This window comes from Humulus lupulus, chromosome 7 (assembly GCF_963169125.1).
Source record: "Humulus lupulus chromosome 7, drHumLupu1.1, whole genome shotgun sequence".
Lineage (NCBI taxonomy): Eukaryota > Viridiplantae > Streptophyta > Magnoliopsida > Rosales > Cannabaceae > Humulus > Humulus lupulus.
This window is the reverse complement of record NC_084799.1, coordinates 25969573-25992273: the sequence shown is the minus strand read 5'-3', so window position 1 is coordinate 25992273 and position 22701 is coordinate 25969573. Positions and strand designations below refer to the sequence as shown.

General features: G+C 31.8%; 2 protein-coding genes across 2 annotated transcripts; both read right to left on the bottom strand.

The window, feature by feature from the left end:
* Nucleotides 1-15532: 15532 nt before the first annotated feature.
* On the bottom strand, nt 15533-16275 carry LOC133789512 (pectinesterase inhibitor-like). Its single transcript, XM_062227347.1, has one exon. The coding sequence runs from the start codon at nt 16137-16139 to the stop codon at nt 15627-15629; it is 513 nt and encodes a 170-aa protein (XP_062083331.1). The 5' UTR covers nt 16140-16275; the 3' UTR covers nt 15533-15626.
* A 3699-nt stretch (nt 16276-19974) lies between these two features.
* LOC133791521 (transcription factor bHLH25-like) lies at nt 19975-20524 on the bottom strand. Its single transcript, XM_062229442.1, has 2 exons — nt 20147-20524; nt 19975-20049 (listed from the first exon to the last, which is right to left on the bottom strand). The coding sequence occupies exons 1-2, from the start codon at nt 20522-20524 to the stop codon at nt 19975-19977; spliced, it is 453 nt and encodes a 150-aa protein (XP_062085426.1).
* Nucleotides 20525-22701: the final 2177 nt, after the last annotated feature.

The following is a 22701-nucleotide window of genomic DNA, read 5'->3' as shown; positions in this document are numbered from 1 at the left end:
AAACTAACATTCAGAGGATTGGGGATATTTTCAATAAGTCCATGCATAAGAAATTCAGCATACTTTATGACAAAAATCCCACAATCGCTACAAAAAAAAATCAAAATCAGTAATACATAAATGCATATAAATAAAATCATGCAACCAAAAAATAATAATAACAAATAAAAACCACTTACTTGTTACTCTGTTGTGGAACCTCATCATCAAGCACAATGCCCAACGGATGACACATATCAATGCCCTTGAATGTTTGTGCATTTAGATCAATATCTCCCCTTGACTCATAAAAATTATTTAAAGAAAGAAACAAGGGGAGATTATGCTTCAACAACTTTCAACACTTTCTTATCCATAACTCTACTCCTCATTGAGTTGTAGACTTTAAAAAATCTCTGCTTCACATTGAACTCACCAAGAATCCAATGATTACAGCCAACAACAGTCATATTAATAGGGAATAAAACAAAATCTACTAGCAACCAAGGGGTGTTACAAAGCATTTTATAACCACAAATATACTCAAAAAGTACATTGTTATTCGATATAACAGATTGACCACAGTCACTTGACAGATACACATCATACAGAGCAGTGATAACTTGATCAAAAGAGTTATCTGTAGTAGTAACTCTAACCTTTATTGACTCACAATACTTGGCTTTTTTTCTAAGGTAATAAAAAGCCACATTAATATGCTGAAAAAACAAGAAGCAAACCATAATAAGAATAATGAAAACAGTAAAACTAAAACAACTTAATAATATTAAGGGAAAAAAATACCTCATTGTCCAAATCCCTCCCATCTTTAACTAAATCATAAAACCAATTTTTTCTCTCAATCTCAGTTACACAAAACTGAAATGGCTCCCTAATGATACTATTATTATCATCAAATTTCTTATACCTATAACAAATATAAACATTAAAAAGTGAATTATGTTGAAACAGAAACTGAAATACAAAATAAATAAAAAAACAATTAAAAAATAGAAGCATACTTATTATTTTTTCTCAGCCCCAGAGAAAACCACTTGTTAAAAGAGTCTTGGTCATTTTGATTAGGCATATAAAAAAAAATTGTCTCCAAATGCATATCGTCCCACAACCTTCCTTTTAGACTTCACAACATTTAAATGTTTCATATCCTCAGAAGAAGATAATCCAAATTGGTTCACAAAAGAAGATTGCAAAACTGTAGTAGGCTTTGGATTTCTTTTGCCAACAACAGGACTAGACACAACTACTGTATTCATCAAAGAACCAGCAATGGGTGTTGCCATAACAACTTCCTAGAAACAAAAATAATATGAAAAACTCAATAATACAACTATTGGAAAATATTGCAAAAAGAAAAAAAAATACAATATCTGCCATGTTTAGTTACCTTTTTCTTTGCCAAATCACCAATAGCTGCATGAACAACTTTATCAAAAATCTCCACATTCATGTTGTTAAAAATATGAGCCTCTTCTTCTAGATCTTTAACAACATCAACTACATCATCATGAGGTTTGACAATATTCTATGGAAAAACAAAATTTTAGAAATTAATAAAGAAATACACGAATACATTACCTTGAAAAAATACATATCATGAAACCAAAATAACCTGGTCATTGCTCTGGAAAAAAAAGTTCTAGATATAATAAACAAGAATAATTGCCAAAAAAAACATTCCAAAATTCATAAGTTTACAAAAACATAACAGAGTTTATACATGCTCTGGAAAAGTCTTGTACAAAACTAACTTAGAAATTTAAAGTTTACAAATTAATAACAAAAGGTTTACAAAACAAGAATTCTAAACTTTCTCTTCCACTTCTCATACTCCAATGGAAACAAAATCAAATTCCTATCAAAAAGGGAAAACAAAAATTAATAAAAGGAAAATATTAATTATATATATTAACAGAAATATAAACATCTATAAAATATAAAATAAAAAATAACAAACCAACCAAGCAATAAAATTAATATTTAGATAAGTATACATACCATTGTTTCTTCAATATCATTCCCAGTAGTCTTCTCATTCGCATTTACTGTATCAATCTTATCATCTACAATTACCATATCTCCAGCAGCATCTTCTTGCATTGCTTGAATGCATTCATCAAAAACTTGGGTAAAACTTTCATTCTCAAAAAACTTATCCTTTTCCTTTAAAACACCACCACCACCAGAAGTATCACCAACATCAGCTCCCACAAAACCACCATCAACAGGATCAATATCATCATTAATACCACATGATTTTGGCCTCAACTCACCTAACATTTCCATAACTGCCTTGTGTTTTAAATCTTGATCGTTTTTCAAATTAACCAACATCTCCATCAATGCCCTATGTCTAGATTCACTAGCAGACTTTAAAATTGCAATTTCCTTAGACATAATATTACACTTCTTCTGACATTCATCCACAATAATTTTCAGATCAGAAAAGCCAAATGTCACACAAGGAACATAAGATGATGAAGGAGCCTCACTTGTTGGTTTCTTTGGAGGAGCAACAAAATCATCATCCTCAAAATCAGCAACATTCAAATCCTTGTTGCACTGGAAAAAACCTTCAAGCTTGAAGGCATTGTTCTCTTCATCAGTGGGCAAAACTTTAACAATTTCGGTCTGCAAATAACAAATTAGAAAAATCAGTTTACAATATTAAAAATATCAAATAAATTCATATATAAAGAAAAGCAAAAAGAATAAAAATTACCTTATGTAATGAAAACACATTCCTCCCAAGCTCCTTATGAGATGGGATTGCAACAGATGACCAATTCATAATCCTAGGCAGACCATAACTAACCTTCTCACAATAAGTTCCCTCTAAACTAGGAATTGATTCGTAAATGAAAACTTGGAAAACAAATGGCAAACCATTCAACTTATAGGTTGGGTAAAAACCTTGTCTAGTAATAACAACTTCATTTTCCCTTAAAGCATCTCTCAAAGATGAGAGAGTCACATTAAAAATATCATTTCCCCATGGAAAATGATTAAAACCACCACTATCACAAAGATACAAGTCAGTTTTTTCAATGTTCTTCTCTTTTTGCCAAGCATACAAAAATTTAGTGATGAGGTAAAGTACATCCATCCTAACAGCCTCATCATCATTATCAAAATTGGCAGCCTTAAACCTTTCTTCAACAATAATTCTTGAAATGCCCCTTGTATGGTCACCAAAAAATTTAGAATACAATCCAATAGGATTACTATTCTTAATTCCACCTCTATCAATGTCACCAAACACATTTAACCCAGACAATAACCCAAATTCACCCAATGAAAACCTAATTAGCTTTCCACAAACTTTAAACCACATTTCATTTAAGTTTGGCTGGTTAACTTCTCTCAACAAAACATGGTGAACCAATTTAGCTTGATTAGCATAAGATTTAAGGTTTAGAAAATGACCAAAGTAAGTCTTACTAAACAAAACCTTTTGAGACTCAGTCAATTTTTCTGAGATCACATTGATCTTCTCAAAACCACAGTGAAAATTGACTCTTGCTCTATAATGATCCTCATGTTTGATAAAGCATTCCATAAGCTGCATAGAATAATAGACAACCAAAATTAACAAACTTGTAACATAAATTTACAAAATAATAAAATATATCATCAAACTTGAAAAATATAATCCACATTGTTGTGAATGATACCTGAGCCAAGAACAGAATTTTAAAACAAGACAAAGCAATGATTAGATGACAAGTAAAACACAAATTAATGAATTGAAATTAAAACAGATAGAATCAAAACTTGAAAAAATGAAAACATATTTCAAGAATATAAAACCTATTATCTATAAATACACAAACTACCAAATTGGAACCTGTAACATATGTTTACAGAAAACAAAAACATATTTACAACATCGGTAAGAACATTAACAACCTTGTAACACTTCGTTACAAAAACTACCAAGATAGGACTTGTAACATATGTTTACAAAAAAACAAAAACATGGTTACAACATCGGTAATACCATTAACAAACCTGTAACATATTGGTACAAAAACCTAACAAAATTAAAAAAAATAACTCAAATCAGAGCATTAACCACATTGAAAACATATTTCAAGAATATAAAACCTAATATATAAAATACACAAACTACCAAATTAGAACCTGTAACATATGTTTACAGAAAATAAAAACATATTTACAACATCGGTAAGAACATTAAAAACCTTGTAACACTTCGTTACAAAAACTACCAAATTATGACCTGTAACATATGTTTACAAAAAAAGAAAAACATGGTTACAACATCGGTAATACCATTAACAAACATGCAACACTTCGATACAAAAAATTAACAAATGTTAACAGCAACAAAACAAACAGACCCATTATATAGCAACTAGAGAAATTAAAATAAGAAAAAAAATTGAAACAATTTTAAACAAATCAACAAAACAAGTAGATAACTCTGAAACACAATGTTGCTATATTAGATAAAACAATAACAAGAAAATTTGGGAAAATAATTAAAAAAATTATAACATATAATTACATACCCATAAAAAACAGATTCAAAACAAATTCAAAAACAGATATGTTAGAATAATTAGCTATAAATTAGCTAGAAGATAAGGTCAATTGTAATTATTTCGTTTCTTATTTTCTCTCATACTTTCCTATTTTAGTTTCTCCTAGGTTGTATAAATATATGACATTCACATGAATAAAACATACAATTCTATTCACCACTCTCTACATGGTATCAGAGCAATACTTAGAATTGTGATTCGAAATTCGAAATTAGGGTTCATAAAAAAAATAAAAAAATAAAGATTAGGGTTTGAGTTTAGGGTTCCTTCCCCGTCCTCCTTGCATCGCTCTCCGGCGGTTATTCTCATTTTGTGGTTTGATACTTTTGCCTTCGTGTTTGGGTGTTCATTCTTTGGTGTTCGCTTTCTTCCTTTTCTCTTTCAATTGTTTTTTACTTTCGAGATTATGAAAGAGATAAAATCAGATTCGAAATCAGTGGTTGTTTCTGATGTGGTTCCCGTGATGTCTAAAATCACGGACCATAAATTGATTGGTTCGAATTATTTGGAATGGAGTAAGACGATTCGACTGTATCTGAGGAGTATTGACAAAGATGATCACTTGACTGACGATCCTCCCAAAGAAAAAGACGATTTAAGAAAAATATGGCTCCGTGAGGATGCTCGCTTGTTCCTTCAAATTCAAAATTCTATCGATAATGAGGTAATTAGTTTGATTAATCATTGTAAATTGGTTAAAGAACTAATGGATTACTTGGAGTTTTTGTATTCTGGAAAAAACAACATATCTCGCATATATGATGTTTGCAAAGCCTTTTATCGTGCGGGGAAACAAGATCAGTCTCTTATGAGTTACTTTATGGCATTTAAAAAAACATATGAAGAGCTTAATGTGTTATTGCCATTTAGTCCTGATGTGAAGGTTCAACAGCGCCAACGAGAGCAGATGGCTATTATGAGTTTTCTTGCAGGACTCTCATCTGAATTTGACTCTGCAAAGTCACAAGTTCTCTCTGGTTTTGATGTCTCCTCTTTTCAAGATGTGTTTACTCGTGTTCTTCGCACAGAAACTACCTCTTCAGCTTCTCTTAATAGCGCCTTGGTGAGTCGTAGCAATTCTGCACCATGGAAAAACTCTACTCTAAGTTGATACAAAGGAGGTAATTCACAAGGACCAGATAATCGAACACCAGATTCCAGGAGCATCATGTGCAACTATTGTAAGAAACCAGGCCACACCAAGTTTGAGTGTCGGAAGTTACAGTTCAAAAATCAGCAAAAAACACTCTGCTAATATTGCAAGCACTAGTGATGCAACTGACAAATCGGTCCTTATTTCTGCTGATGAATTTTCCAAGTTCTCGAGGTATCAGGAATCACTTAAGTCTTCATCTCCTTCTGTCACTGCGATAGCTGATTCAGGTAACTCTAATGCATGCCTTCTTTCCACATCCTCAAAATGGGTCATTGATTCTGGTGCCACAGATCATATGACAAGTAATTCCAGTCTCTTTTTTACTTTTCAGTCTCATAGTCCCACTTCTACTGTTACCTTAGCTGATGGATCACCATCTTCTGTTCTTGGATCTGGCACTGTTGCTCCCACACCTTTGCTCACTTTGTCATCAGTCTTGCATTTACCTAATTTGTCCTTTAATTTGCTTTCTGTTAGTCAACTCACTCGTAATCTAAATTGTTCAATCTCATTCTTTCCCGATCATTGTTTGTTTCAGGATCTTATGACGAAGAAGATTATTGGTAAAGGACATGAATCTGGTGGCCTGTATGTTCTTGATCCACTTCCACCAGCCTCTATTGCTTGTCCGAGTGTTGCTTCCGCGTTTGAGGCTCATTCTCGTTTGGGCCATCCATCCCTTCCTCTGCTCAAGAAACTCTGTCCCCAGTATAGTAAGGTGTCTTCATTATATTGTGAGTCATGTCAGTTTGCCAAACATCATCGTGTTAGTTTGAGTCCTCGAGTCAATAAACGTGCTAGTGTTCCTTTTCAGTTAGTTCATTCTGATGTTTGGGGTCCTTCTCCTATTTTGTCTCAACCTGGATTCAGGTATTTTGTTACTTTTGTGGATGATTATTCTCGTGTAACTTGGTTATATTTAATGAAAAATCGTTCTGAGTTGTTTTCTATATTTTGTGCTTTTTGTGCTGAGATTCAAAATTAATTTAATGTGTCTGTTCGTACTTTGCGAAGTGATAATGCCAAAGAGTACACTTCTGCTCAATTTCAATATTACATGACCTCTAATGGCATGCTTCATGAAACTTCTTGTGTTGATACTGCACCTCAAAATGGTGTAGCAGAATGTAAAAACAGACATCTTCTTGAAACTGCACGTGCCCTCTTGTTTCAAATGAAAGTTCCTAAACCTTTTTGGGCCGATGCAGTTTCCACAGCATGCTTTCTTATTAATCGCATGCCATCCTCTATACTTAATGGTGAGATCCCATTTAAAATTATTTTTCTTGGTTAGTCATTGTTTCCAGTTGCTCCGCGGGTATTTGGCAGTGTTTGTTTTGCTCGCGATGTCCGTCCGCATGTCTCCAAATTAGACCCTAAGTCATTAAAGTGTGTCTTTCTTGGTTATGATCGTCTTTAGAAAGGGTATAGGTATTATTGTCCTGATCTCAACAAATATCTTGTTTCTATTGATGTTACTTTTGTGGAAAATACACCTTATTTTTCATCTTCACCTACTCCTACTCGTCAGGGGGAGGATGATGATTTGTTGGTATATTCTGTCACATCCTCTGCGCTTGATACATGTTCTGATGAGTCTCTTGTTCCTTCACCTGCCTCGGTCATAGCTCCCGCAATGTCTACACCTCCACCACTTCCTAAGCCTCCTATAGTGTACACCAGGCGTCCACCTCCTCCACCTCCCGTTTCATGTCCTGCACCTACATCTTCGTCATCAGATCCGGCACTCAAAGATGATCTTCCCATTGCACTACGTAAAGGTAAACGCCAATGTACATACCCTGTTTCTTCTTTTGTTTCTTATAATCATCTCTCCTCTTCTTCTTGCTCTTTTATTGCTTCTCTTGATTCTGTCACTATTCCTAAAACTGTTCGTGAAGCAATGTCTCATTCTGGCTAGCTTGCTGCAATGATAGAAGAGATGAATGCTTTAGATGCAAATGGTACTTGGGACTTGGTTAATTTGCCTTCCGGAAAACGGGCCATAGGGTGCAAATGGGTGTTTACGGTTAAATTCAATCCGGATGGAACAATTGCTCGCTTAAAGGCCCGTCTTGTTGCCAAGGGTTATGCTCAAACTTATGGAGTGGACTATTGTGATACTTTTTCTCCTGTTGCTAAACTCACATCTGTTCGACTGTTCATTTCCATGGCAGCTACTCATCATTGGCCTTTGTATCAGCTTGATATTACAAATGCTTTTCTTCATGGAGATCTTGAGGAAGAAGTATATATGGAGCAACCTCCTGGGTTTGTTGCTCAGGGGGAGTTAGGCCGAGTTTTTCGTCTTCGCAAGTCTCTATATGGTTTGAAACAGAGTCCTCGTGCTTGGTTTGGTAAATTTAGTCAGGCTGTTGAGAAATTTGGTTTGTTGAAAAGTAAGTCTGATCATTCTGTGTTCTATAAAAGATCAACTGCTGGTATCATTTTGTTAGTTGTGTATGTGGATGACATCGTTATTACTGGAAATGATACTGAAGGCATCTCTTCCCTTAAATCATTCCTTCATACCCAGTTTCACACGAAGGATTTGGGGGTGCTCAAGTATTTCTTGGGAGTTGAAGTCACTCGAAGTAAACAAGGTATTTTTCTATCTCAAAGGAAGTATGTACTTGATTTGTTAACTGAGACAGGAAAATTGGGAGAAAAACCTTGTAGTGCTCCAATGAATCCAGTTGTGCATCTGACATGTGATGGGGAACCATTTGAAGATCCTGAGAAATATCGCAGATTAGTTGGAAAGCTGAATTATCTTACTGTGACTCGTCCAGATATTGCATTCTCAGTTAGTGTTGTCAATCAGTTTATGTCATCTCCAACAATTCATCATTGGGCAGCCTTAGAGCAAATTTTGTGTTACTTGAAAGGAGCACCCAGAAGAGGTATTGTTTACAAGGATCATGGGCACAACCAGATGGAGTGTTTCTCAGATGCAGATTGGGCTGGTTCCAAGGTGGATAGACGATCCACTTCAAGTTATTGTGTCTTTGTTGGAGGTAATTTGGTCTCTTGGAAGAATAAGAAACAAAATGTTGTGTCTAGATCCAGTGCTGAATCAGAATATAGGGCTACGGCACAATCTGTGTGTGAGATAATGTGGATATATCAGCTTTTGACTAAAGTAGGATTTCAGACTTCAGTGCCAGCAAAATTATGGTGTGATAATCAAGCTGCTCTTCATATTGCCTCAAATCCTGTGTTTCATGAGCGAAATAAGCACATTGAGATTGATTGTCATTTTGTTCGTGAGAAAATTCAACAAGGCTTGATCTATACAGGATATGTGAAAACTGGAGAACAATTAGGAGACATTTTTACGAAGGCTTTGAATGGGGTACGGGTTGATTATCTTTGTAACAAGCTAGGCATGATTAACATCTATGCTCCAGCTTGAGGGGGAGTGTTAGAATAATTAGCTGTAAATTAGCTAGAAGATAGGGTCAATTGTAATTATTTCGTTTCCTATTTTCTCTCATACTTTCCTATTTTAGTTTCTCCTAGGTTGTATAAATATATGACATTCACATGAATAAAACATACAATTCTATTCACCATTCTCTACAAGATAAAAAGATCAAAAGAATTTAAACGAAACAACCATAAATACCTTCGGTTTATCCAGTAAACTAACATTCTTCTTCGCAAATTTTCTGTTAGCCTTGCACTTTACTCGACTAGAACCTCCAATCGATAGTTTCTTTGATTTCTTGGCACTGAATTTGCTCTTCGACAATGGAACATGTTTTCGCTTCAACTTTTTTTTGATTAACTCAGCACTCGCATGCATGTCGCCCTCCTTCAACTCATTTGAACCACCAACATCATCCTCGATCACATTAGGAAAGGGAGAATCCGAGGAATACTTCAAAACAGCTTTCCCTTTAGATAAAGGAGAAAGATTACTCTTCAAAAGTTTCCCCTTCGTTTCGGCAGACTCTTGATCCTCGGATTCCTTCGAGGCTCCTGGGCCAGAAAACGCAGCACCCGTCCGAGCAGGAGATGCAGACCCCTCACGAGTGACAGCCATTGTTTAACCAATAAATGGCAAACGATTTTGAAAAAAAATGAAGAAACTCACTTAGGTTTTCGGATGAAGAAAAAAGAAAAATGAGAAACAAGGGAGAATGAAACAGATGAAAGAGAAAGAGAAGACAATAAAACTTTCGGGTTTGAATTTTGAAAAAAGACTTTATAAAAAACCGTAAATTCGGTATAAAAAACCGTATAAAAGTAGGAAACCGTATATTTCAAATTTTTTTGCTTTATACGGTGTATTCTGTAATTTTCTCATTTTTTATTCTCTTCTTGATTTGGTGTTAGTCTTCGGATCATAATGGTCTTACTGATAGTTAGTTCTTTCAAATAGGAGAATAAAGTTTAGGTATTTAGTCATAATTATAATATCTATTTTCCTTTTTGTATTTTTGTATTTATAACGGACTAAATATCTATTTCCATTAATTTATTTTTTAATAACCGTAAAACTAAAATATAAATCTTTAATTAATATCTACGCTATTTAACTATTTAACTAAACTGCCACTAAGATATTTACTTATGAGATATTAATTTATAAAAATAAATTAATGATTATATATAAAAATATCTATATTATTTAACTAAATTAGCACAAAGATAATATCTATTTAATTATATTTTCCTGACGTTAGAAAAGCATGTAATATCTCTTTTATATAATAAGTATGTAGATAACGAAAATTCTTGGTTTTAACGGTTTTTTATTTTTTAATGTTAACTTTAACGGAATATTCTTATATTTAACATAATATTTTTATATTTAACGGTAGTTTGTAAACCGTTAAACTTAAATAAAACAAAATAAATCATTAAAAAAATTAAAATAGGATAATTTTGAGATATTTACAATGATAATTATCTAAAAATAATAAATAAATTAAAATAAGATATTTTACAATAATAATTATTTAAAAATAATAAATAATTAAACAAATTAAAATAGAATTTTTTGAGATATTTTACAATAATAATTATTTAAAAATAATAAAATCATACATTTTATAACTTAAATAAAATTTAATTAAACTTAAACTCACTTATTACAATAATATCATATTAAACATATAATATAATCTATTGTTAATTAGCAACAAATTACTTTTTTTTAAAAACTAGCAAAAAAAATTTTCTAAAATCCACATATAATAGTTAATATTACATTAAATATATAATATATAATATCTTTTTGTCACTCCTAAATTCAAAAATTAGAACAACATAAACTTAAACAAAAATAAATAAATTATATAATTAAAATAGGATATTTATTTGAAATTTATATGACATTAATATAAATTTAATAAAAATAACTAATAAACTCTATAATTTAAACTAAACAAACGTGCACATTACACGTTGTTTGTATCCAGTAATAATAATAAAAGCATGTATACAACAAGTTGTTTAAATTTTGTTTAAATTTATATGACAATGATACAAATTTTAAAAAAATTTAATAAATGACACGTTGCTTGTATCCAATTTTATAATAATGAAAATTGTTAATCAAGAGTCATTTGTGTAGGAATTATATACCTTACATATATATGCTAAAAAAATATGAGATGGAATACATAAAATAATTTACACTTGTTACAAAAATAAGCACAATTTATATCTTGATATCGCTAGCACATATAAAATTTATTTTATTATAACAAAAAACTATTATTAGAAAATTAATAAAAATATGTTGCTTTTTTTTTACAAGTAAAATGTAAAATAACGTATCCCTTTTCAACGAATAAAATTAATTCTTTTACTACTATAGGCTATTTTTTTGAAAGGATAATACTATAGCATATTAAATAAACTAATTACTATTTTTATTTTTAGAAACAAATAAAGAGTTATAATTTTTCATTAAATAGTAAATGTTATCAAATAAAACAAACAATCTAGGCCATCAAATCTTAATTAATCTAGTGGTTAAAAATCAGTGTTCATAGAACCTATTCCTAATTATATTATCTTATTATAGTCATACTTTAAAGTTTTACATTGTTACTAAATTATAACTTAATCTGTTATATGTACGGTTATAAGACTTTTTTTTTTCTTTTTTATATGTACGGCAATTTTTTTAAAAAAAAAGTAAAATGAATTGAATAAATAATAGTAGTAAAAAAATGGAGCATATTTAAAAAAGTACACATTTTTTTCAGGGGAAAACAACACACATATTATCACTAGTATAGTATTGCATACCATCAAATGTCTAGATATAATAATTTATGTAAAAAATTTGTTAACACTAAAATTATGTAATCTTAAGCCTCAAGCATATAAAGGGAAAATCACACTTTCTATTACAAAAAATATTATTACTCCACTATTATAGCATTTTTTTTTCTTTTTATAGTATAAAAGTGTATTATCTTTTTATTTTCATTTATTATGTTATGATTTTTGAAACTATTTACATTTATATAATATATTAAGTGATTTGATTTTATTCATTAATTAAAAAGGAAACTTTTTTTCTATATCCATTTTTTCTACTTCATATTTATTTACTTACTATATATTTATTTGTATACTCTTTTATATATATATACGTTTTTTGCTAGGATATTTGGTTTGATTCACTAAAATTTTTAGATTTGAAATTTATGGGTGGAGAAGACAAAACTTTTAGTAAATATAACCTTTTTTTGTTTATATTCATTTAGTTAAAAGAAAATAAGCTAAATTAGACATTTCATAAACTAATTGGTTTAAAAACTATTTTGTTTAGTTTTAAACTTAGCATAATAGTTACAAGATTTTCATCATGTCAGATCCTAGAATTATAATAATTTAATTAATTATGTCATTGTATTTAAATGTAACTTGATAAAAAAACAACTTATACGTAGTATTTTTATATGATGATAAGCTAGTTAGTAAATAAAAAATCAAACAATTTATAATATTCTACACATAAAGAACATGTTGTTCGTCGTGCGATTGGTGCGGTTTTTCTCTAATTTTTTGGACCGCATCACATATGCGATTTGAAAAAAATTTCAAACCGCAACCTACACCGTAAAAATGCGGTGTGATGCGGTGCAGTTTTGGCGGTTTATACCTATCGCCAAATAATTTAATAATTAAATATTATAATTAAAAAAGATTCATAATAAATCTCATAACCATAATTTGTTTAACAAAATAATTAAATAAAGCTAATAAACTTTAAGCAAAACAATAAAAATATAACAAACTAATAACAAATAAAAAATGTAATATAAAAGTAAATATTATTTTAATTAAAGAGGAATATATTTAGATTGAAGTAAAATATGTGTTAACATCCTATGAAACATTATATTTTTTTCTAAATATTGTGTATATTATATTATACTATATAAATATTTATGCATTAACTTTAAATGTAGTAAAATTGAAAAAAAAAATATAAAAAAGTTAATATATATAATGACGCGGTGCGGTGTGGTTTGAACCGCATTTATAAAATTTAAAATCGCAAACCGTACCGCACCGCGCGGTTTGGCAAAAATATAAACCGCAACCGCATCACGAAGGGTTCTAAACCGCAAATTACGGTGCGGTGTGGTGTGAACGGTTTGTGCGGTGTGGGCGGTTTTATGAACACCCCTATGTTATTGTTAGTTGAAGAAAGAAACATAATAGCTATTAAAATAATTGCAAATAGAAATCAACTATGAGGTATATTTATCTTGTTTTTCAATGCTAACTATATGGTTTATTTCTAATTTTCATTATATATATAAATAATAAACCAATCACTTTATAATATTATACACATAAATAACATATTATTGTTGGTTGAAGAAAGAAACGTAATAGTTATTGAAATATTTGCAAATAGAAATCAACTATGATGTATAATAATCTTATTTTTCAATGGCTAACTACATGGTTTATTTCTATTATAATATAAAAGCAATACTTCTTCAATGACAATTGGCATTATTAGTAAATAATAAACCAAATGATTTATAAACCCGTTAGATTATAAAAAAAAATGTGAAGCTTTCACTCTTGTTCGTATGAAAGTTTTTCAGCCATCATTTTTGTTTCTCCTACAAATTCAAATGCAAGTTTGGGTGTTATATATACTGTTTATAAGAGTGTTTTTTTAATTAATATCACTATTATTATTGTTAATTGGGTTGAATAAGGGAATATTTTATTTATGGTAAGGATTAGTTTTGATTTCAATTAATGTCTCTACTATGGTTGACTCATTTTTGCACTAATTAAGAAAATATAAAAATCTGTAACATTATTATAATTTCTTTATAATATTAGTATACTAATGAAAAGATTTCATCTATATAAATATATGGAAAATTTTATTTTTATGACTTTTATGCCAACACTATGCAAAAATAAAGGGAAATTATTTTTCTCAAAATTTATGGAAAATATTCATTAAAAGCTTAAAATTTATGGGGAAACACTGAACTAACAAAATGGGAAGCAATTCCTCCAAACCCAAAGTTCAATCAGAAAAGTCAAGGAAAAATTGGGCTGAACACTTCATGTGATCACCCTGGCACCTCTCGATTACCTCCATCTTGCATTAACGACCTGCGACTACGGCTCCGGTGTCAACGATCCCCACCCTTCCAACAATGTTCACCCACAACTCCTTTTGTCAGCAACGTTCATAATTCCTCCTTCTACTGTTGCAATTTTGAAATCTAATTTTTTTTCCGGATCCAAACCTCTTTTTTTTTAAATCGAAAAGGAACCACATATATGTCTAAATTTTTAAGTTTTTTAGGTAAACAATTACTATATTATTGCAAATATAGTTTCTTATTCTCGTGTTGTAGATCAGTATCGTTTTTCTTTTTTTATCATCAAATCGCAACGATAGGTTACTAGTTAGTAGTTACTGATGCAGTGAGTTGGATTGGGTGAGCATAGCTTATGCCAAATCCATAACAAACAAGAGGAAATCCCAAAATATGAGAGAGACTCTCAAAACTCTATTTCAATATTTATTTCCAAATTTCCTTGCAATAAAACAAGTGGAGTATTTATAAAATCTTCACATAGATGACATCATAATAGAAACAATATAAAATAAAACTAATAATTTAGACTATTCTAGAATAAAGATACTAGTATTCTAGATTATTACATCAGTCACCTTCACAATCTAACATGTGTATATTTCCGGATTTTTAACCGGTTACACACTTACTAAAATAGTTTCCTCTTCTTCTTCCGTTTTTTGTAGTTATAGGTAATAGTTTTCTATTTAACCTAGAGTTAGAAGAAGAAAAAAAAGATATTATATGACAAAAACAATCTTTCCAAAACAATTACAGTAAAATCTTTGTAAGATTCATCGACAGAAAAAAAAAATGTTATACTGAGAAATTCATTAGATACACACTTTATAATTTTAAATTATTTTTATAAGAATGATTAAATTAGTAATTTACGTAACATGAGTCAGTTGCCCTTTAAGACGTTGTCATAAGCAAATCGATATATACATGATATCAAATATTCCAACAAAACAAGAGATAAGTCAAATATATAACTAATTAATACAATATATTGTGCTACCTAAAATATTACGGCGCTAAGAGAATTATATCAAAAGAAGCAATCAAAAACGAAATCAGTCAAATTATGAATACAATTATTAATCAATAAGAGAATCAAAGATGAATTTTTAGATATAAACAATGCAAATACAATAACGTAGGTAATATTATTATTTGAGCACCATGAAACACGAGCTCCATTGGCCATTGTTTACATTTTCTCTGCACTGTTTATTCTTCTTTTAATAATCCTTTTTTTCAAAACAAAAAAGCTAAAACAAATGACTAAAAAATCAAATAAACACTAGTTTAACCAAGTTGGTTGGTTAAGGCCAAGACATTACTGCAAAATTGACCGAAGTTGGTATTGGCTTGTGTCAACGGAGAGGTGCCTGACTTGAACCCATCCTCGCACGAGTCACCATCGGTCATGGAAGCCGAGACCCAAGTCTTAACATCAGCGTAGCGTTTGGCATCGATGGCACTGAGTGAGTCGCTGAGTTGCTCATTCGCACTATCATAATTATCAGTGCAATCGTTCAAGGCAGCTATGACACCCTTATCCGTCGCCGTTTTTAGTAGACCGGTGATCTGGCCTTGGATGTTTTTGGCGCTTGAAGCCGCTGCCTTGAGGGCGATTTTGGCTAGGCCATCGAGGGTGGCTGTCTTGCTGCTGGGGTCGGCTCGGAGTGTCTTCTCACAAAGATCTTTGTACAAAGCTTTGCTACATGCGTCGGAGATCAAATCACCTTGTACTTGAGGGAATTGGTTCAAACCAATGGAGAGAAGGGTCACAAAGCAAAATATCGAAATGGGGTTCATTTTGTTTTGGCTTAGACTTATACTGTAAAGGTAGATATCTTTGTTTTTATTGTTGTTTGTTCCTCTTTCTCTCTCTGAGAATATGACAGAATGGTATAAAGGTTGGTGTTTATATAGAGAGATCTTCAGGTTTAGATAGAGATATGTATGGTAGTTTTTTTTCCCTTCTTTAGTTAATAGCTAATCAAGCAAAATATACGCAGGGGCCAAAAGAATAATTTTTCTATATATATATATATATGTCTTTTGGGGAAAGAATATAGTCAATTTGAGATAGAAAACTTTTTCCACACACAAAAAAAATCTATTTGCCAAGAGATATATCTTTGCCGACGCAAATGGAATATTTCTAATAGTTTAAATTTTATTTTCCAAAATGAGAAAATATTATTCATAGATCATATATAAGGTATTATTACGTATTTTTCTTGAAAAAAAAATATTTATAAATGAAAGGTTTTATTAGAGAGAGAGAGAGAGAGAGAGAAAAGAAGATATGTTATAAGATGGTCTTTTGTGAAAAATATGATACCATTCTTTATTGGCTCATTTAAAAAAGATTTTCTTCTGTAATTAGAACATTTCCACTATAATCTCTACAACTTCTCTATCGTAATATTCATAGTTTAAGGACCGAAATGACAACATTAAAGTTTAGGGGATGAAATGATAAATTCTAGGACCAATGAGGTAACTAATGCAACAGTTTACTATATCTTTATTTGGAGATTAGGTAAATTATACAATTCACCGTACAAAATATTTTCATCATGAGCTCAAATTAAAGTTAAAAAAGAACAAAAAAATATTGCTACCAATATATATAAATTCTAATTAGTAGTTGCATTTACCGTAATGGCATACCTTGATTGAGGTGTTTTCAAATTCATTGCCTAAAGCGGCATTTTAATTATTCAAAACACATAACTAGCTGTCCTTTATATCATTTAAATAAAGCATATACCAAAAGGGTTATTCTTAAAAAACAACCATTCAAAATATGATAAATACATATTAGGTACCATGTGTTTTATCAAAATACAAACTTGATACTCTATGTTTTTAATAGTACTTATCTAGTACTTATTGTAACATCCAAAATTCTCTAATATAGCTTAGTACCTAGATTAGGGGGCCGAAAGGCAATAATTGCGTTAATTATGTGTTCATATAGTATGAGCATGTTATTATGTGAATTATATTATAATATAATTATGCTTGCATGTTTAGAAATATTAATTATGCATGTGTGTGATTGAGACTACATTATTATGTAGATATATTTGGGTTACTCGACGCGAGGCGATTCTGGTGAGCAAATTAGCGGAAGAGTCACAACGGGGTTTAATATCCGACTCAGGGTGAGCTCAGGGGTATTCTAGTGATTTAGTACATTACTGGGGTTTAGCGGGAAACTATTGGTAATCATGTGAGAGCATTGGAAGTAACGGGAATTATAGGATGTAAATTGTGAGTAGTGGGGTATGAGACAAAGGACAAAATCGCCCTTGGGAGTATGTGTAGAATAAGCTAAGGGCAAAGGGGCAGTTTGGTCATTTCTGGCCACATATGTGACATGGTTGGCTGGGAACCTTTGAGAGGGCTTAGGAAACCAAAAGGAAAACTCTCAGCAGCATCACTTTTTCTCTCTCTCGTATGACTCTCTCTCTCCATGGAAGCTTGAAAATTTTGAGGAAAATTGAAGAACAAAGCCTAAGAAATTGAGGTGTTGAGCTTTGGGAATTAGGAGAGTAGCTCAAGGGAATCATCATATCAGAGGTAAGGTCTTAAATTCAAAATTCGTTTATGAAGTTTCTGTGGTTATGAATGAAGTTTAAAGTTTTTGCATATTTGAGACTTTGGGGAATGAATTTTGGAGGTGTTGATGGGTTGTGAGTTAGTAATTAGCTAGCTTTAGTTGCTGGAAAGAAGTGTATTGATTTTGGGGATTTAATTGTAAGATTGGGGTATAATTACATGGCTTCTAGTTGGGTTCGGCTAAGGAAAAACCCAGGAATTCTGGGTTCGAAGGATTGGGTCGCGGCCCTGTTCTTGGTGTGTCGCAGCCCTATGGAACAAGAAGGAGCCAGGTGGGCTCGGAGGCAGAGGTGGGTCACAGTGCCTCAAGGGAGTGCTGCGGTGCGTGTTTGGTTTTCCAGGGAGGCTGATGTAATGCCCCAAATTTCCTAATAAGGTTTAGGACCTTGATTAGGAGTCCGAGAGGGCCATAATTGATTTATTGTATTATTAAATGATAATATGCATGTTTAGGTGTATTAAATATGCATGTGAACCCATTTTTGAGTAATTGAGTGACTTTCATATTTTGGCCATTTCGGGCATATTTGGCATGTATGTGATATGTGTGTGGTGCTTTATTATTATTTGGTTATGCCATGGTTACTCAGCACAAGACGATCCTAGGAGGTAAGCTAGTGGGAAAGTCACAATGGGATTTTTTCTTGACTCGGAGTGAGTCAAGGGGTATTTAGAGCATTACCAGGTTATTCGGTAATGGGAATTAATATTTGGTGATAAATTGGGAGTTAGTAAGATCAGTAGAAATTCTGGAGATTTTGACTATTTTGTCCCCGAGAGTGTTTTCAGGACCCCGAGTGTTACGATTTGGTTGAGGCTACTTAAGCTTGAAGTAATTTTTTAAAAGAACACTACAAGAAATCTGATCTTTACCTACCAATATATATTGGTAGGTAAAGAGAACCTTTACCCACCAATATTTATTCGTAAGATTTATTGGTAGGTAAATATTGCCAATATTATAATATTTTAGAAGGATGATTATCTACTAATAATATGGGTAAGTAAAGAGTGTTACCCTACACATATACTGGAGGGAAATTTTTTTTGCATTTGGTGCCAATGTTTCCCTCTTATTATTTTAATTTTTAATAAAAATGATGCTGAGTTGTGTGATGATGTGTTAAAAATATCCTACATGTCATCTTACTTATTTTTCATGTCATATTATTTTTAACAAATGGTACAAATCTTAAAAACAAATAAACATTACAAAAACAAAAATTAAAATTAAATTAATTCTAACTATCAGTAAAAACAAAATCATAATAATATATATTTTATCATTTAACCCTTTCAGACAAAAAAAAATACTCTGGTCAGGTCTCTCCCTCTTAGAAAACCAGTCGAAGAAGCGCCCATCCTCATCGAGAGTACCCCCGAGGCCCTGACGCTGACCATCGCTTGAGAAGAAGCGCCCATCCTCACCTGAGAGAAGAACCCATACTCGCCGACCGCCACCTGAAAAGAAAAACCCAGATGTCCATGAGCAGGGTGCCTCTTCCGTCCTCCCCTGAAGCCCAGAAATCCTTAGAAGGTTTATGAGAAGAAACGCCCATACTCGTATCAGATTGCATTTTAAGTTTATGCCATAATTTCAACCAAACTTGCTCCTATATATTATTTATTTGTTTTTTTTATTTATATGACTTTTGGTAGGTTTATGCCATAATTTCAACCAAATGCCCAGGTCTCTTAATTGAATGGGGCAAAACTGATGATACTATACTGTGATGCCATAATATCAACCAAACACCCAAACTGTTGATGTCATAGACTTTCTAACAGCCAGGTATGTTTAATTTATTTTCTTCTTTCATATAATGAATATTTTATAATCAAATATTAATTTAGTAAATGAGCTAATTAACCATTTTGGTATGTTTTAACATGGTCGAGCACTTCAGTTCAGACCTTGAAGACACATAGTTTGAAATAAACTTGGATAGGTTGTATATATAGGTAATTATTCTTTAGTTATGGGTTTCTCTTCATCTTTGTGAAGTTAGAAGCTTTTTCACATGAACAAGCTGAAAGCCAAGCGTAGATTCTTGACTAGATCCTTCATTGTAATGGAGAACTCCATGTTCATCTGTCAAAAGTAATAATGATTGTAGTTCAAATTTTCTATACAATTTAATCGTTTGAAATAATATACTATTATATATATAATGGATGATAAACACTACCTGAGCTATAATTGTCAAATCAACAGAAGAACTTCCAAATGTCATGCAACTGTTGTTGATAATTGTTAGGTGATGCTTTTCAATCTCAGCAATTGTTTTCTCCATAACCCCTTTCTTTTTCTCACAGTGAATTCTTATTAGTACATTCTTGTCACAAACTCTTGCTTCAATTTCTGGTAGCGGCTCATCGAATGAGGAACAATTCTCATCTGAAGAATAAGATGAATTATTATCTTTATCTGCAAAGAGTTGGAATTTCTTTACAAAGACTACTGATTCCATGTTTCTCTTTCTCATCTCTTCCTCTAGTGTTTTCACTCTTTCTTGTAACTGCTTCATGTACTTGATAGCATCCCCAAGAACAGAAGCCTTGTCCATATGTACCAATAACATGAGTTCTCTACCTTAGATTTAAAATACTCTGCCAAAAAATGTACCGAATTCTAAACATATGCATGAAGTCAAATCTTTAGACACCAATTGTTACTGAACTTGAAAAGTTAGACTCCATCCTCGGAGTAGCTCAAGCTAGGTAATACATGTGGATTCAGCTCTATTTGCTGTTTAGAGAGTCCTTGTACACGGTCTGAAATATTATGGTAATGTTGTTGAAGAAGGGAAAGTGGTCCTGATAAAGTATTCTATGGCTGATTATTTGTTTTCTGGCTTTATCCCGGTTCTATGTTTTGGGTTGAAGAATGATACTATTACTTTTATTGCTAACGCCTTTGTTTCTGATCAATATGTAAAGGTGGGGACTTTAGGCTTTAATTAACATGTTAATGTGATTTGGTTTGTGAAACTAAACTCTATAAAAATGTAGTTGTGGAATGACACATACAAAGTTTCTCTTTAATAGTCGTACATGCATATATATATATATAGGAACTATAAGCTCTGTAAAAATGTAGTTGTGGAATGACACATACAGATAGATTCAAGTACAAATGGGGTTCTTGGCCAGCTATTTAGGCAAGGAATATTAGCAATAATGAAGTAAAAAGTTTATTCTTGAAAGAGATCAACTATAATTAATATAATAATATATATTATTAATATATAGATGTCTCTTGATAATCTTTTTGACAATTATGGCATGTGCTCTCTGAGTTATATGTAGCAATATCTGGCAGTTACCTGATTAGCACTCAGGAAAATTGGAAATTATAAGGGTACAAGTGCCATATATTACACTACTATATATATATATATGCATGTATGTTTATACATCATATACATCATCAGAATATAAGCGTTTTTTTTAGCAATTAATATTATTTACATATATAAGCGTTCTCCTGAATTTTAGGTAACATTTTTTTATCATAATATTGCTATTATGATAGGAACAAGAGACCCGACATACTATTTACATATTGTTATTGTTCTTGACATCTAGCTTTTTGCTATTTTTTTCTGTTTTGGCTGTAGATGACCTCTTTGTTGAAATTTCTATCTTTCTTTGACTGTGATGCCCTCAGTTGTTGTGTTTCTTTCATTTGGGTTGTGGGAATGAAGTTTTTTCTAACTATGTAGTTGATGTAGTTAAGGTGTTTGCACTATTACTTGTTTTACAAGTGGTATTACACTCTTCTGTAATGGAAATGTTGAATTGCCAATTTTGAGGAGTTTACAGATAGATGTTCAAACAAACTGATTAATCTGTTACTTCATTCCATTTATATATTTTGAAAAAAGCAAAGGATGATGATAGACTTAACTTGTGAGTTGTGAGAGTGAGAATATAAGCTCTTTATTTCTTCCTTAGTTAGCTAGATGTGATCAGCACTAGTGACCAATCAGAGGAATACAAGATTATTTCTTCCTTACTTACAGCTGCTAAAAACAAAATGACAGGGACAATGGCCACTGTTTTAGGGGAATTTAACCTATCGAATTTGTTGGCTTTCCCAGCTGCTTCATTAGTGTAGTTCCATGTCAGTTGGAGCGGATCACGTCCATTGCGTCTCTTATTGGGGTTCATGACTCGGATCACTTCTTTTTCTAGTATTTTGTTTTGTCTTTGGTTTACAGATTTTAGTGTTAACTGTTCAATAAAGTTTGTGATAAATAGACAGTTGTGTTGTTCAAAAGAAAAGGTTTTGTAAGATTTTTTCTAATAAATTTTATTTGGATTTATTTCTTCAGGAAAGAGCATTAAAGAATACTACGACACCACGACATCACATTTGACGTGGAATAGTGTTAACTTCTCCTACCGGTCAAATTGAGACATGGCGTCTAAAGCATTATGATGCTGAGAAAGGATGGACTGGAACAGAGCTCGGGTCATTATATGTAAGTCATTTAAATTTTTATTTATTATATTTCTTACTAATAATTAATTAAATATATTATTAGGATAAAATGATGGAGTTAAGGGGTCATCACCCTCCAGAAGAATTGTCTGATAAAGAGATTATGGAGCGTGTACTTGGACGTGATTCGGTATACTTGCGAGGGTGGGGGCGGTCTTCTAGTGTAACAACTTCTACTTCACATCGTGAAAATATTGTGGGTAATCAACCAACTTATGAAGAGTTAGTTGAACGACT

Coding starts and splice junctions, on each gene's coding strand:
- LOC133789512 (XM_062227347.1), bottom strand. CDS start 16,139: ATGAACCCCATTTCGATATTTTGCTTTGTGACCCTTCTCTCCATTGGT.
- LOC133791521 (XM_062229442.1), bottom strand. CDS start 20,524: ATGGACAAGGCTTCTGTTCTTGGGGATGCTATCAAGTACATGAAGCAG. Junction 20,050..20,146: donor ATTTGACAATTATAGCTCAG/GTAGTGTTTATC, acceptor TACTTTTGACAG/ATGAACATGGAGTTCTCCAT.